At 61.4% G+C, this 15488-nt stretch overlaps 1 protein-coding gene and 1 long non-coding RNA gene across 3 annotated transcripts in view; one reads left to right on the forward strand and one right to left on the reverse strand.

Annotated features, from left to right (window-relative positions):
- Positions 1-2241: 2241 nt before the first annotated feature.
- Positions 2242-5371, reverse strand: LOC147575218 (uncharacterized). Its single transcript, XR_015242143.1, has 2 exons — positions 4924-5371; positions 2242-4300 (listed from the first exon to the last, which is right to left on the reverse strand). It is a non-coding gene; the product is annotated as an uncharacterized LOC147575218 (long non-coding RNA).
- A 908-nt stretch (positions 5372-6279) lies between these two features.
- Positions 6280-15488, forward strand: part of GALNT9 (polypeptide N-acetylgalactosaminyltransferase 9) — an 82639-nt gene continuing 73430 nt past the window's right edge. Inside the window, exon 1 of one of the 2 annotated variants that reach the window (XM_086681388.1) lies at positions 6280-6635. In XM_086681388.1, coding sequence (XP_086537514.1) covers positions 6395-6635 — 241 coding nt within the window. In that variant the 5' untranslated portion in view covers positions 6280-6394. Of the gene's footprint in view, positions 6636-14252; positions 14449-15488 lie in introns of those variants that run through there. The other variant, XM_086681389.1, reaches the window with a different exon arrangement.

Below are 15488 nucleotides of genomic sequence, written 5' to 3' on the forward strand. Positions count from 1 at the left end.
GGCCGCACTCTCCTGGGGTTGCTGTAGGGAGCAAGCAGACACGTGCTTTCGGAGCAGCGTCTGTGTGTTTATGCACAGTTTACAAAACAGAACCGTGTTGAAGAGAACGTGGGGGCTGTGCCTTCAGGTCCACGATGGAATATTACTCAACTTCTAGAAAGAGGGGACTTGTGCCGTTTGCCACACTCACGGACAGCATTGAGCGACGTTACGCTCCGTGGACTAAGCCCGAAGGACCAGGACTGTGCGGCCTCATATGTGAAATCTGAAAAAGCCAAGCTCACGGAGGCAGAGGAGGGCGGCGGGGGCCGGGGGCTGGGGGCCGGGGGCCAGGGAGAGGCGGGTCAAGGGGCACACGTCCAGCTGTGGGTGAGTTCTGGGGGTCCCACGTCCGGCACGGGGACCGCAGGGACCGGGACTGCATTGTGAACTTGAAATCCGCTGAGGGCCGCCTCCCTTATTCTCCTGCACGCACAGAGAGGTGACTACGCGGGGAATGGGTGCCGTTGCCGGGATCCGTCCGAGACGTATCACGTCGTCACGCCCTGCCTCTTAAACACCGACAATCGTTATTACACCCAATAGAGCTAAAATATGGAGATCTTACTCCGCGATTGTTCTGAGGCCACTTCCTCCGGCTGTGACCGCGGCACCGACACCGGCCAGAGCTGCCCGGCTCGTCCCCGGGGGAAGGAACCTGCCTGGCGGTCAGGCTTCGCCCGCGTGCTAGCCGTCGGACAGGCCGGGCCGTTCTGTCCTGGGGGTCCGGGGGCTGGCGGCCCAGCGAGAAGCCCCCAGACAGGAGCGGGGCTGCTCCGGACGCTGCCTGCCCGATGGGGGCGTGGGGGTCTCCGTCGGCTCGGACAGGGCCTCACGAAGTCCGGGCAGTAAACCCACAGGGAGCCACGGTCCCCGGAAACCACGAGGAGTGGATTTTCAGGTCCTGCTGGGTGATCGGAAACCTGTCAAGGGACCCAGACAAAGGAGGGCAGGCCTGAGAGTCGAGGGAAATGAAAACCATTTTGATGGCTATTTTTTCCTCTGACAGAAGGCAGAGCGTCCAGCCGAAATGTTCTCTGTGAGCTTTGAGCTAATTCCCCCTCCAGCAGACAGGGAAATCAAAGCCCTCTCTCGGCCGCTGCTGGTGACTTCGTGTCCCTAACGTGCTGCCCTTCGGGGGTGCCGGCTGCCTTTGAGGAGGCCCAGACCCAAGGTCGTGCCACTTCCCGGCCTGCCGGCAACGGGGACCCCGCACGGGGCCTCCCATCCTGGTCCTCCCTGGGCCCCAGACACGGGGCGGGGCCCATGCCTTCCTTGCCCGGTCCCCGCAGCCAGGTGGCCTGGAAACGTGGCCTCCCGGTCAGGTGCAGGTGGCAGTCTGGTGCCACCAGGTGGGGGTCCTGCGCTTGGGACGCCTTCAGACTTGAGGTTTGCTTCCAAGCAGCAGAACCGGGAGGGAGGACGGCAGCCCCGGGGCCGTCACTGCCTCCGTTCAATCCTGGCCGTGCCCCGCTGATCTCGCGCTGTCTCTGAGACGCCCCCACCTCACCTGCACACGCCCCCCACCGCCAGACACACACGCACACACACGCATGCACACTCCCCCCCCCCCCCCCCCCACGAGCACATTCTCATCTGGGCACCACCTCTCGTCCCCTTGACCTGCTGGGACCTGCCTGGCCTCCAGATTTGGACGCCCCTCGCCCTCCCTGACGTCCGGCACGCCGTGAACCGCATCACCCACCTGGGACTGACATGCCCGTCGGCAGAGGTAGTGGCCTGTGGGCCACCGGCTGCCACGCGGGGGCGTCTGGCAGGGGGTCTGTGGTGACGAACAGAGCACAGGCATCTCTGTTGACTCTGTGGGGCCACTAAGGTCAGACCGGTGGCCTATGTCAGAGTCAGGAGAGAGGGGATCAGAGTCGGGGTTCTGGGTACCATTGGCCACTGCTTTGTCTGCAGCGCGGGTCCGAGCCGTGGATGGGGTTTCCAGAGGCCAGTTACTGAGCGAGAACCGTGCTGGCGCAGCGTCCGGCCGGGGCCTCCAGAATGAGAAACTGCCGCCACGCGGGGTCTCGACTCTCCGTTCCTGGCTCAGGGATGTGAGGCAGAGGCCGAAACACGGCTCCTCGGTGATCTGGTGGAAACCGGGTTCCCTACAGTCTTTGCTTGCATTAGGATTCTCTGCTATACGATGGTTGCATTAGATTCTATTTTTTTAAAAGTTTATTTTGAGAGACAGAGAGAGAGAGAGAGAGAGGGAGAGAGACTGTAGGGGGAGGGGCAGAGAGAAAGGGAGAGAGAATCCCAAGCAGGCTGCAAGCCCTGAGCTGTCAGCACAGAGCCCGACGCGGGGCTCGAACCCACGAACCGCGAGATCATGACCTGAGCCGGAGTCGGACGCTTGTCTGACTGAGCCCCCCAGGCGCCCCTGAATTCTGATGTGATAAAGGTCATGCCTCACTACCCTGCACAGCCTGGTATCTGGGAGTCAGGGTGAGTTTGGAGCGAACTCCTGATTGGTTGGAGGGTTGCTGTGCAGATCATGGCGTTTTCACCAAAGTACACGGAAGTCCGCTCCTACCCCCGCTGTTCTGCCTGCGGAGTTTGCGTGATACTTTCCACCCAGTACGTGAGAGTGGAAGTGGCAGGTGCCACGTCTAGGCTGGGCACTTAACGGCCAGTACGAGGCCCTCCTAGGCTCTCCCCCGCTCTTCGGCACAGCCGTCGGGACATTCGAGCTGCTCTCTGAATGCTGGTCCCGTGGCGTCTGGTCGGGGACACGTGGCGTGTGTGAGAAGTGGCCTCGCATCGTCGCGGCACGTGAGACTTGAGGATTGCTTGTTACTGCAGCAGAACCCAGCCTGTCCTGACTGATGCCCGAGATGGGAAACAGAGGCTCGATTGCGAAAGAGAAACACCCTTCTCTCCGTGAGACGCGAGAGACCCACTTTGGGGTGTGCCGAACTTGAGCTTGGAGCCCAGTCTGGGACCCAACTTGTGGCCCAGCTCGGAGGGAATTCTGTTCAGATCTGAGTGCTGTCTCAAGGCCGAGCTCTCGGCACAGTGTGACTTCTTTGACATTACAGAGCCTGGCATTTCCCTAAACTGGTGTTAGTTTACATTCCACGGTCCCCGTCTTCCTGTCGCCTGTGCCAACAGTGTCCCCTCAAGGTCTGGTTCGCACCACTCCCCCAGGACCCGTCGATGCCGTCCCACAGGACACCTGTGAGACCCGGTGGGCTTGTCCTGTACCGGCAAAGGGCACTCTGGCCCTCAGACCCGCTCAGGGCTCCTGGAGGGCTGTCTGCCTGTCCAGGGACACCCCTGGGGGCTTTGTGGCGGAGGGAGGGGTGCGTGGGCAGTGTGCACATGTGTATTCTCAAGCACGGCTGCCCCGGAGTGGCTTTGCTTCTTCCACGGTCACTGCCTCCCACCCACGTTATTGTGGCACCCCTCCTGGTGAGCATTCGGTGTGACTGCACATCAGACGTGGTTTGCTGGGCTGTCGGATCGGATGCACCCCCTCTCTGCAGCGTACCCCACATCTTCAACGTGCTTGTATCTCAAATGAAATATTTAGCCAAATACTGATACGTAGTTTGGATGTACCGTTTCCTGATAAATTTCAGAACGCAGTACAATGTATTTACATGAACAAAATAATGTTTTCTCCTGCAAAACCACTTTAACATCACTTTCAATAAACATATAATGAAAAGTACTTGATTTTTTTTCTTGAGCGACAGAGGCTGATAAATCTGATTCTGGAGCCAAATTGTCTGGGCTTGAATCCCGGAAATTCTTTGCCATCCATGTGACCTTGGGCGAGGCACTGGCCCTCTTGGTGACTCAGTTTCTACATATGTAAAATTAGACGATACCAACTTACGTGGTCATGTGGTTGCTGTCTGTCTTAATCTGTTAACAGCCATAAAGGAACCAGAAGAGTGCCTGGGAAAAATCTTACCACTGTGTAAATGTTAGCTTTTTGTATTATTATTCTGAAAGCTATCCTTGTAAAATTGGGGAACATCTTACAACATGGCATTTTATAAACAGAAAAATACAGTATTTCCTAAGAAGGGACATGGGATTGGCTATTTATCAAAAACAGAGCAGTGTTTATCAAACCTGCTGCATCGTAAGACTCTCCTGGAGTGATGATTAAAAACTGAATTCTCAGGCTCCTCTCGGAACAACTGATTTATACGGTAAACACCCTGTAGACAGCTGGCTGCAAGGCCCAGGAGCGGCTGCTTCCTGATGGTGGTCCTCTGACTTTCTTGAGACAAATGTCCTGAGAAAGAAAAGATAGTTTTGATGAGGACAAGGAGAAATGGGTGTTTTCACTCTCATCAGATTCTACCAGGAGGCACAAAATGTTCAAGCTGGGTAGGCTGGCCTGCCTGAGGTCAAGAAATGTGCATTGGAGAAGCGAGTAAGACAGGACACGGGGCTTCAGGGAGCTCTTTCCGGACCAAGAGCCAGAAAACCGTAATGTCCCCTGACACACAGATACACAGAATGCACACAAGTGCACACACAGAGATTCTCCACAGCCACACACAGAGACGCACACAAATGCTCACGCCCATGGACACACACAAATGCACATGGACACACAGAGACACAGAAATGCACACGCACATGAACACACACAAATGCACACACACGCGGACACACACACGGACACACCCAAATGCACACGCACAGGGACACACATAGAGACACAAATGCACAGGCACATGAACAAACACACGGACACACACAAATGCACACACAGGTACACAGACACGTGTACACACACAGCCAGAGCTCCCTGAAGCCCTGTGTCCTGTCTTATCCATCTGTGTATATTGGGGACCCAGCACCAAGTTAGCTCCTAATAAATGTTCCATCATTTAGCCATTCAACAAATACCTACTGAGCAGCAGGACGCGCGTGGAGCAGACAGGAACCTCTGCCTGGGGGTGCTCACAAGTTCCCTGGGGGGGCGTGTCTTTCCCTGTCATGGTCCAGCTGTCTTGTCTGTAAAAATGCGGGTGTGGGGCTAGATGTGAGGTAGGGGCAGCCAGGTTTGCTCTCCCCTGAGGTCTGTGCACCAGGACCCGGAGAACCTGATGCCTAGGGATCTGCGCCTTTTTTCTGTTCCTGGTGGGTTTCCAGGTTCAGCCCGGTGGGGACCCCGGTCCTGCTGAATCTCAGGCTGGGTCCCGAGGTCCTTGAACTCTCCTCCTCCCAGCCCTTAGCGCCACAGAGGGGGAGGGGAAGGAGGCCCGGAGTTGATTCAGTTTGGCCTAGGGAACCGGGGAGACCAAGCAGGTGGCTCTGACCCTGCAGCCCGCCCTCCTCCCTACAAAGGCACCTCCCACCCCCACCCCAGGCCCGTGCACGCAGACATCACGGCCTTGACCAGGCATTCCCCAAGGCCCCTCTTCCTCGGGTCAAGTTTGAGGTTTTGAGTCTGGGGCGAGGGCTCTGGGAAGGAGGGTCCGCGCGCAGCAACCGCCCCCCCCCCCCCCACCGCGTCCGCGCTGCCCTTGGTGCGGGCGTCCAGAGCGCGCGGCCCCGCCCCGCCCCGCCCGCCAGGCCGGCCCGCTCCGGGCAGCGGGAGCTCGTCCGGGACCCTGCGCCCCGCGAGGTGGCCGGGGGCGGTCCCGGCGGGGGGGCGGTCCCGGCGGGGGGCGGGCGCGGAGGCCCCGCGTGCATGCTGATGAGCTGGGCGGCCGCGTCACTCCGCACCGGCGCCGTGGCTGCGGGGCGGGCAGGAGCCGCACGGCCGCCGGAGCGCCCGCCCGGCCCGCGCCTCCCTCGCGTCTCCCGCCCGCCGCGCCCCCCTCCTTCCCCCCCGCCCCCGGGCCGGGGCCGCGCCCCTCTGCGGACGATGCCGGCTGCCCCCTGCGCGCGCGGCCCCGGGCAGCCCCTGCGCGCGGGGACCCCGGGCGGCGGCGGCCGGGCGCGCTGAGCGGGCGCGGGTGGTGCTGAAGGGACAGCTCCCGGGCGCGGGCGGCAGAGCGCGCAGTCAGCCAGCAGCCCCCCGGCCCGCAGCCCCCACCCCCCGCTACAGACCCCCGCCCCGCCCGCAGCCCCGGGCCTCCCACCCCCACCCCCGCCCCAACCGCGTTCCCCCGGCCTACAGCCCCCGGCCCCCGCCCGCAGCCCCCCTGCCGCAGCACTCCCCCCACCCCCCACCCCCCGCCCGCCCGCGCCCTTCCCCCACCGCACCCGCAGCCCCCGCCCACAGCACCCCCCCCCCCCCCCCCCGCGGCTCCGCGGTCAGCCGGGCTGGCTCATGGTCCCCGAAGCGGCGGGCCGGGCGGAGGCTCCTGCGGCCGCTGGGCCCACGGGGATGCCCCGCGGGTGAGGCAGCCCCCAGCTTCCAGCCGCGCTCATGGCGGTGGCCAGGAAGATCAAAACTTTGCTGACGGTCAACATCCTGGTGTTCGTGGGCATCATCGTCTTCTCCGTGTACTGCCGCCTGCAGGACCGCTCCGAGGGGCTGGTGCAGACCGTGCGCAGCGCCGACCGCCGGGTGCGCAGCCGGCCCGCCAAGGCAGGCGCGCTCGCCGACCGCGAAGCCATCCTGGAGCGTCTGGACCACCTGGAGGAGGTGGTCTACAACCAGCTGAATGGTGAGCCCGGGCAGCGTCCCTCTCGGGACAGAGGGGCTGGACAGAGGGACCGGAGGGCGGGGAACTGTCCCCAGTTCTCTGGACACCGCACTGTGTCCTGGCCACTGGAGCCGACACCGACCCCAGGGGCCTGATGGCCCCCGCAGGGGCTGGGGTCAAACTCCTTCCGTGCTACTTCTGGAGGAGGCTGGGTGGGAGGCGGATAAGGAGGAGAAGGGCTCCCTTAGCAGAGAGCGGTGGCCTGGGTGACCACTCATTCGTGCACGCACCCAGTGGACACTTGAGAGCCCTCCCCATCAGCCCACATGTGACGTCTCCAACTTACTCCCTGAGAGAACTTGAGAGAACTTCTAATGAAGCTCTACGACTTGCTTCAAGAACAGGCAGTGCCCAGGTCGGAGGGTGAGGGGCAGGTTCTGCTTTTCCAGCAGCTGTGGGGGCGGGGGGCCCTCGCCTGCCGTCACCCCTCTCGCTCCTGGAAGACGCGGGCACTGGAGGGAGGGTGGTGCTGCCTTTCGGCGGTTGCCGGCGTGGTGTTCCTTGACGCCGGTGGGGAAAGGTGCCTCCCTATGACCCCAGGCCTGTCCAGCCTCCCATCCTGGGGACGCCTGGGGCTCCCTCCAGACAGTGTTGCTGTGGGACAAGCATGAGGCCGGGGGCTGGCGCCTCGCGGACAGATTGAGTCAGGGGTGCAGCAGGGGCTTGGCAGGTGTCAGTCACCTAGACGGACCCTGGGCCGTGGTGTGTGGGAGCCCACAGTCCTTGGGCTCTTCGTCAGCAAGCCCAGCGTCAGCACGATGGAGGGTCAGTGTGACTGAGGGTCAGGGCCGCTGGCCACAGCTGGGAGGAATGGGTGTTTTCCACCTGGGGAGGCAGCGGGCCGAATACAGTGGGTGCTGGTCCCTGGTCGGTCTCTGTGCTGAGGTATGAGGAGGAAGGACAGAAGTTTGTGTGTTTGCCTCATTAGTGGGCTTTTTCTGCCTGTTCTGTGCTGTCCTGCAAGTGAGCCAGCAGCTCCGCCAGCCTGGTCGGGAGGCATCAGCAGCAGGCTCTGGGTGGAGGTGTCTGGCCTGCACCGCCGGGGGTCTGCTCCGGCTCCCTGCCCGCGGGGGGTGGGGGGGCTTCTCGGCCTTTCCTTCGGGAGGGCACCCTGCGACCCAGGGGCTCGGTGACAGCTGGGATGAGGGGACCGTCCGCAGCCTCCCTCGCTGTCTGGGAGGCAGCCAAGCATCCTTCTGGCCTCCCAAGTGCCCCCTCGCCGCCCCCCCCCCCACCAGGACCCATGGCTCTCCCCCAGAGGTGCCTTTCACGAGTGAGCTGTGTGGCTTTTCTGATCTCTCCCACCGAGCTGCAGCCACGAGGGGAGAAAAGTTTAGTCCAACTGCCACTGCTGTTCCGATGTTGTGATTCATCCTCCGGAAGAGCCGTGCCCCGTGACAGCACGTAGCTTTACTGAAGTGTATTTGCCAGGGAGTTATGGTCTGTTTTATGGGGAGAGCTGGAGGATTATATAAAAACATTGGCAGCACGTCGGGTTGTGTAACATCGCGACGGCCGGCTCAGCACCGTGGGCTGTTCTCACCTCGCCCTTCAAGGTGAGAAGAAGCCAGGGTTCTCGGTGGCAGAGAAGCCCAGGACCTCTGACTGACCTTCCCGACGCTAGCGGGACAAGGGGAAGTGGTTCGGGAATGCGAGTGTCACCCCCTTGCTGACCCCGGCCTCCCCCGTGTCCCCAGTTCCCCTCTCCCCTTCCTCCACTCTTCACCCACCTTTCTCCAAATGTGCCACCGGCTCTCTCTCTGTCTGCCTCCCTCTCTCCGTCTCTGTCTGTCTCTGTGTCTCTGTCTCTCTCCCTCTCTCTCTTCTTGTGTCTCCCTATCCCTCTCCCTCCCTCTCTTTGTCTCTCTCTGTCACTGTCTCTATGTCCTTGTCTGTCTCTTTCTCTCCCTGTCTCCCCTCCCTGCTCTCCTCTGATGAGGCTCTTACACCCCACTTCGAGGCCGTGTACCCCACAAGGTGTCCCACCCAGGAGTCACTCAGTATTTGTTCCTGGAAATGATGAGACAGACAGTGCTTCCCTCATCCCAGGCTGGTCCCTAAGGAGGGGCCGCTACAGGGTTGACATTTGCTCACGAGAAGCCATTTGAAAGCAGTGCTTAGCCCTCCAAACGGGTACCGACTCCCGACTCCCCGTGAGAAAGGACACTGAAGAACACGGGGGGCGGGGGCGGCGCTCCCCATGGCTGCCTGTCCGCTTCAGACTCAGGAAATGTAGAGAAATAATTCCTGGGAGTCTCCACCGAGTGTGGAAAGGAGAGGAAGGGATCCAAAGAAAATGACGTATCACTCATATTTCCTCTGCCCTGACTGCCTCCTGGAGACGCCTCTCCTGGCTCAGAGGGGCTGGTGGGAAGGAAGGGGTGTCCCAGGAGTGGGGCCGGGAGGCAGGACATTCTTCCCACACCCTTTCTTCAGCCGCTCTGGTGACCTTTACTCAGGATGTCCTGTGGACCTCAGCAAAGACCTAACAAATGGTGTACATAGATCCAAATCACAGGACCTGGGAGAAAATATTCTTTAAGGAAAAGCAATGTAGTCACATCCTGTATGTGCATGCGAGTTGCTTCTAAATTCAGTGCTCAAGGCAAGAAAAAAAATGCGTATAGCCAGAAATCATCCTTCTGGATATCTTAAATCACATCCATGGTTCTGTGGGTACGACTGGCACAGGGAGTCTCATGAACGCGGTGTCTGGGAGCCTCTAAGCTTGGTGGCAAGAGGGAGGGAGATGTCCCCAGTCGGCCGCCTGGTCTGCAAGCCAGCCCCTGGGGGATGGGAAGGGCAGGAGAATTCTCCCGTGCTCCGGGCTCTCTGTTGTCGTGGGCGTGACCCAGGTGAAGGCAGTCCCCTCCCAGCAGACCTCGGACCTCGTGCGCAGCGAGGCCGGGCCTCCTCCCTGCACAGGGGAGGCCACCCACCGCCCAGCCGCCGTGCTCCTTCCTGCCCCCCCCCCCCACGCGATCTTCCGACCCTTGGGGCCACGGTTCTGGGCGGAGCTGGGCCGGGAGCTGCCAGCTGTGGGGGGCCGGCTGCTTTAGAGGGAGGTACTTTCTAACGTGCAGAGTGCACGCGTCAATCCCTCCACCCCGACCCACCTCCGCCCAAACCCTGCAGTCGGGGGTCAAAGCGTGGGCCCGCTGTGCGGACGGCACACGAGAGCCCGCCAGAGAGTCCGGCCAGCTCTGCCCGCGCCCCGGGCCGCTCGCGCTCGTCTGGGGAAGAGATGGTTTCGACGCCGCTCCCTCTCGAGCTCCAGCAATGCATGCGTGACCGGCTCCGTCTACACCATATTTGTGGATGACGCCGGCCCTGACTCATCTGAGGGATTTTGTGTGTTTTATCCGCGGCTCTAACACCCGGGGTCTCCGGCCGCATTGTGTGTGTACCTAGTGCTGTGGAAACGTTTGTGGAATGAGCGAGTAAGCGGACCTTCCTCTAAACCATTCATTGCTTTTGCATAAAGTAAATGTATTTAAAAAAACAGGTGCACATCAGCAGCACACCCACAAGCAGAGGGGACCAAGCGACGATGACGAGACCGTGCAGGCCATGAGGTCCACGGGGCTCTGAGCCCAAGCCCACTCTTCCTGAAACGGGAGATTCTCAAGTGAAAGACACGTGCAGGGACATATTAGCACGAAACCAAGACTCTCTCCTTGGAGAAACGGGTGATCCAGAACGTCTGAAAAAGGGAATCTGTCTCATGGTGGGAGTCGGTGTTATTCAACCCTATGTCCTTCTTTTCCCCCAAATCCTGTCCGGATTGTGGGTCCTTCCAGGACTGCGGCTGTGCCTTGGGAAGCCTGGTCTGTGGCAGACTGTGTCCCGAGGGGAAGCGGGTGGTCAGAGGCTAAGGGGCACATGCCCACTGCAGCGGGGTCCCAGATTTCTGATCAGGAGGCGAAAATCCTACCGACAATCTGAGAGCGCTGAGGTTTTTTTTAAATCTTTTTTTTAATGTTTATTTTTGAGAGAGAGAGAGAGAGAGAGCGCATGAGGGGGCAGAGGCAGAGAGAGAGGGAGACACAGAATCTGAAGCAGGCTCCAGGCTCCGAGCTGTCAGCACAGAGCCCGACCCGGGGCTCGAACTCACAGACCGTGAGATCATGACCTGAGCCGAAGTCGGACGCTTAACCCACTGAGCCACTCAGGCGCCCCGCGCTGCGTTTTAATAATAAAACCCTAGTTGAGCTGCACAGAGGCTGTCGGGGTGGGGGTGAGGTGGTGATGCTGGATTTTTACCCAACGTTTGCCCTGGGCCTGTGGCCGCAGATGACACACGCACAGAGGTGTGCCTGTCTTCCACTGTGGTGTCTGCCTTAGCGATTGACAGATATCACGGCCGAGAAGCTGAATTTGGGGAGGCTGTCCCAAGATTCCCCACCTGCTCTGAATGGTAGGTGGTCAGAACGTGCTCTCTGCCCCTCGGAGGCCTGGCTCAGGGTTTCAGAGGCTCTGCTAGAACAGAAGCCACATGAGGCCCCTGATGGTCTCACCGCCCCCCCCCCCCACCTACTGTTTGCGTCACAAAAGGATGAGTGGATCGGATGGCAAGAGCCCACAGAAGAGGGTGCGGAGAAGGGGGTGGCTGGGGTCTGGGGAGAGTGCCCAGTGTCTGGCTGTCCCCCCCGCCCCGGACACCCCTCGCCCCCAGCACAGCCGCCCTGAGAGCCCTGTGTTTCTCAGGAGGGGTTCCCGGCTCTTCTGTGCACATAGGCAGGTCCAGGCTGGAAACGTTCCAGGACATTCCACTTGTTAGGGGGCGTGCGTTCCACAGAAAGCTTTCCTGTTCGTGGTGAGTTTTAGTTCCCCAGATGGCTTCCCGCTGGTTCCAGGCACCTTCCTAGCTTGCGTTTGCCCGGCCTCCTCCTCCCGAACCTGCTTTGTGAGTCGTGACATCCTGCACTGCTGGCCTCAGCTGTCCAAGTGGCCGCGGCCGGAAAGACAGCTGTAGCTTGTTTGGGATGTGATCGAGGGTCCTGGCAGGGCAGCAGCGTGTAATCGGCTGGCTTTTGCCCCTAGCGCTCCCAGCTGGAGCCCAGCCTCACCCAGGACGCTCGGGACGCCGGGACGGGGCTGTGGCTGTCTGGTGGGAACCGTCTTTCCCGCCTCCCAGCTGCCGTGGGCACAGTGCTGACAGCAGCCTGTGGTTACCTTTCATCACTCTGAGCAGGTGAACAGCACTTGGTTTTGCTTTTTTCCCTCCCCTCTGCCTGTGCATCTCAGCCTGCTGGGCCGGCCCTTGTCCCCGTCCAGCCACCGATGAGTCAGGACAGCCGAGGCCGCTCCCTGGACACAGGACTGAGCTCCAGGCAGACCTGGCCCTTTGTGTCTGGGGGAATGAGACGCGGGGACGCTCCATCCCGTGATAAACATGGACCTCACCAGGCCTGGCTCCATACGGAGACCCCACAGCCGCGCTGCTAGGAATAATTCATGCTGGTGATGATCCCCGCTCGGGAGGTGCGGGGCTAAGTGATTGCATTTACAATTCAGCTCCGAAATCTGCATATTTCAAAGGCCCTGCTTTCTGAAAAGACAGTTTATCCTTCGTTCGCTGGAAACTCGACAGAAATAACTGTCTTTATGTTTCCATATCCCCCTGGAGGCATTCCAGGGCGGGACCCACGTCTTAGGACCAGGCTCCTGCTCCCACAGGGTCCAGACACCCTGGAAGGGAAAGCGGCCGGGAGCCAGAGGAGGGCAGCTCCATCCCAGTGGGATTTCCGTTCCCGGAACTCCATCCAGGATCGCCAGGACCGAGATGGTCTCCCAACCACCCAGCACGTCTAATTGCCGTCTAACTGCCATTCCCAGAAAGGAGAAACTCATTTCCCTGGTTGTTTGAAAGGCACTCGCAGCCGCATGACCTCGGTGTGGCCCCGCGTCCGACCGCAGCCTGTCTTCAGGAGGCAGTGCCGGCCGGCAGCAGGGCTCTCACACCGCGGGCCACTGCAGACACTTCCTGGGACGGTCCCGTGACGTCCGCCCCGCACGCTGGAGGCCGCAGAGGCCGTGTGTAGAGAAGCCTCTCCAAGCCGAGGGTCCCCCTCCTTGCGTGAAGGCAGACTCAGTTACCCACATGGCTGTTCATTCCCCTCGTGTTTAGTGAGCACCTGCTATGCTCCTGATGCCAAGTCAGGAGACGTAAGCGATTGGGACGCAGGTGCCCCAGGGAGGAAGGCTGACGAGGAACAGGGTCAGGCACGGGTGAGTGCCATCAAAAGGCAGTGCGATGCAGAGTGGGCGGGTGGACGGGGCGCTGGGCTGAGTCACGCCCCAAGGTCACATCCACCCGGACCCTCGGAATGGGGCCTCCTGTGGAGACAGTGTCTTTGCTGAGGTGCTCAGTTCAGCTGAGGTCACGCTGGAGCAGGGCGGGCCCCGGTCCAGGGACCTATAAGGACAAGGGTGTCCTTGTAGGAGGCAGAGAGGCACGACAGGGAGGAGAGGCCGCGTGGTGGTGGAGGCGGGGACAGCGACACGTCCAGGAGCCAGGACGGGGGGTGGAGGGCCTGGCCCTTGGCCTCCACCCGAGGCGGTGGGGGCACGTCCTTCTGTCTAGCTGGTTGGCTTTGAAAGCACATCTCACTCGGCTCCTGGGACTCAGATGAGATCTGCACGAGGCTGAGGCCCTGCCAGTTATCAGGCAGAAGACCAGGGCCTCCCCGGGGGCTGGAGGGGCCGGGCGGCCTGGGGTCCGCGTGCGGCTTCTGCCAGGCCTTCCCCAGCCGGCACTGTCACATTCGGATGGGTCTTTCCTGCCCGTGCCCTGCAGGACATTGGTGGCTGAGCAGAGACCAGAGGCCAGTTTGTGCGCCCAGTTGTGGCATGGGGAATGTCCAGACGTTGCCCAGTGTCCCCCAGAGCAAGATCACCCCCGTGGAGACCCCTGTCTCACCCCGAGGGCCTGCTCCACCCCTCGGCGAAGTGGCTCACCTGCTCCGGGGCTTGGCGTGCTCGCCGTGACGTGGGGACGGCGGCCACTCCGTCCTCAGAGGGGTCCTGCAAGGCCAGAGGAGCCGGCCTGAGCGGGGGACCACCCCCGCGCCCAGCGCGATTCAACCCACTCTGTGGAAGGTGCACCTTCCTATGGCCACCGGGAAGGTGCCGTTGAGACCGTCGCCTTTCCAGTGCTACGGAGAGGGTTCTCGGTTCCATGCCGCCCTCGCCAGGCCCCCTCCAGACACGCTCGCCTCCCCCCGCCCCCTAGCTGTGGCGGGAGGTTCCAGCTGTTCTAGCTGTGGGCTAGGCGTTCACAGCCGCGCTGGTTTTCTTCTCTGCGGGCTGACACTTTGGACAAACGCTACAGGCTTCCTATTTTTGGTAATGACAGGTTACCTGTTTAAGAAACAAATGGGGCTGCTGAGCGGCTGACCGCGAGGGCATCCGGTCTGGGAGGGCGGCGTCCCCCCCCGGGGTCGCGGACAGGTGGCCGGGACGGATGGAGGGAGGCTCTCTCCAGCCTTTCTGCGACCGTCTGATGGAACGCAAGTAAGAAAATAACATAGCCGCTAGTGCGGACGTGGTGTGGGAGACATCCTGCCGTTGGGCCCTGGCACTTGTCAGCCACGTGGACTTGAGGACATCACCGTGGGATTCTCCATCTCCTCAGGCCTCAAAGGAGGCTTATCGGTTCTGGCTTCAGTTGAGATCTTTGATTTTCAAGGGAAAGAAAACTCAATCCTGACAGACATGACTCTAGAAGGGCTCGCTGGCCCCTGGGACTGCAGGATTCAGTGGCTGGCGTCAGGTGAGGCTTGAACCAGCAGCCTGGCCCTTTCTGCCCACCCTCGGGGGAGCCTCAGCTTTATGTCTCTCCTGGAGCTTGGGTTCCTGAAGCACAGGACACTGAGAATGGGAAAGAGGGAGTTTCCGCGAGACATCAAGGACGGAGATGCTGGCTCCCACACTCCATGCCTTCTCGCTCAGCCTGCTGTCCCTGGGCGGTTCTGGGAGCATCTCCCCCCCCCCCCCCCCCCCCACTGAGAGGCTCCCCGCACTGCAGGCAGCACCTGTAGTCGTCAGGTCAGGACGCACCGGCCACGTGGGCCTTCCCAGGGGACTCAGAGACCTCAGCTGTCGGCCTTCCATGTTTTAGTAAATAAGCTAAGGGCAAATAGTTCCTTAAACCGCGGCCCCAGGGCCTGGCAGCATGCCAGGGGGGGCAGTGCGCATGCGCGGCGTCAGGCCTGTGGCGGGGCCTTGAGAAGCAGCCCCTGTGCGGCCAGGTTACAAGCGGGGCTCGGCTGCTGGCCCAGCTTGGGGGCCCAGGGGCGTGGGCTGCGGGGGTGCGTGGGGGAAGGCAGGGGAGATGGCGGGGGCGTAGGGGTCGTGTGGGGTGGCGGTGGGGCTCCGGGACGAAGGTCGGGGAGACGCCTTGGCTGTGGGGGTCTTAGCAGTGGGTGGGCGGCCTTGCCTGGACGACACCGGGAGGTCTGGAGCGGCTGGGGTCACTGCTGGTCTGTGAGCTTCCGGGATTAGTAGCGGGAACCGGGGAAGAGATCTCGAGGCGGGCTCGCCGAGACCCCGGCCTGTTTTCGACATTTCCACACTGCAGGCGCGTCCTGCTGCCCACAGGAAGGCGGGGCGTTCTAGAAATGTGGGTTCTCCCGGACCGCGGTCCAGGAGTCCAGGCGTTTAGAGTCACTGACAGACACCTTCTTATAGGCGGTGGGGGCCTCTTGGCTGCTGTCGATGAGGGCTGGGTCCTCTGCTGCCCCTCGAGGCCCCCCCGGGGTCGCAGTGGACATGTCGGCCTGCCGTTGGCCCTGAGAGGGAGGCATCGCAGGA

The sequence above is a fragment of the Puma concolor genome, chromosome D3 (assembly GCF_028749965.1).
Source record: "Puma concolor isolate L17-30 chromosome D3, mPumCon1.1.hap2, whole genome shotgun sequence".
Classification (NCBI taxonomy): Eukaryota; Metazoa; Chordata; class Mammalia; order Carnivora; family Felidae; genus Puma; species Puma concolor.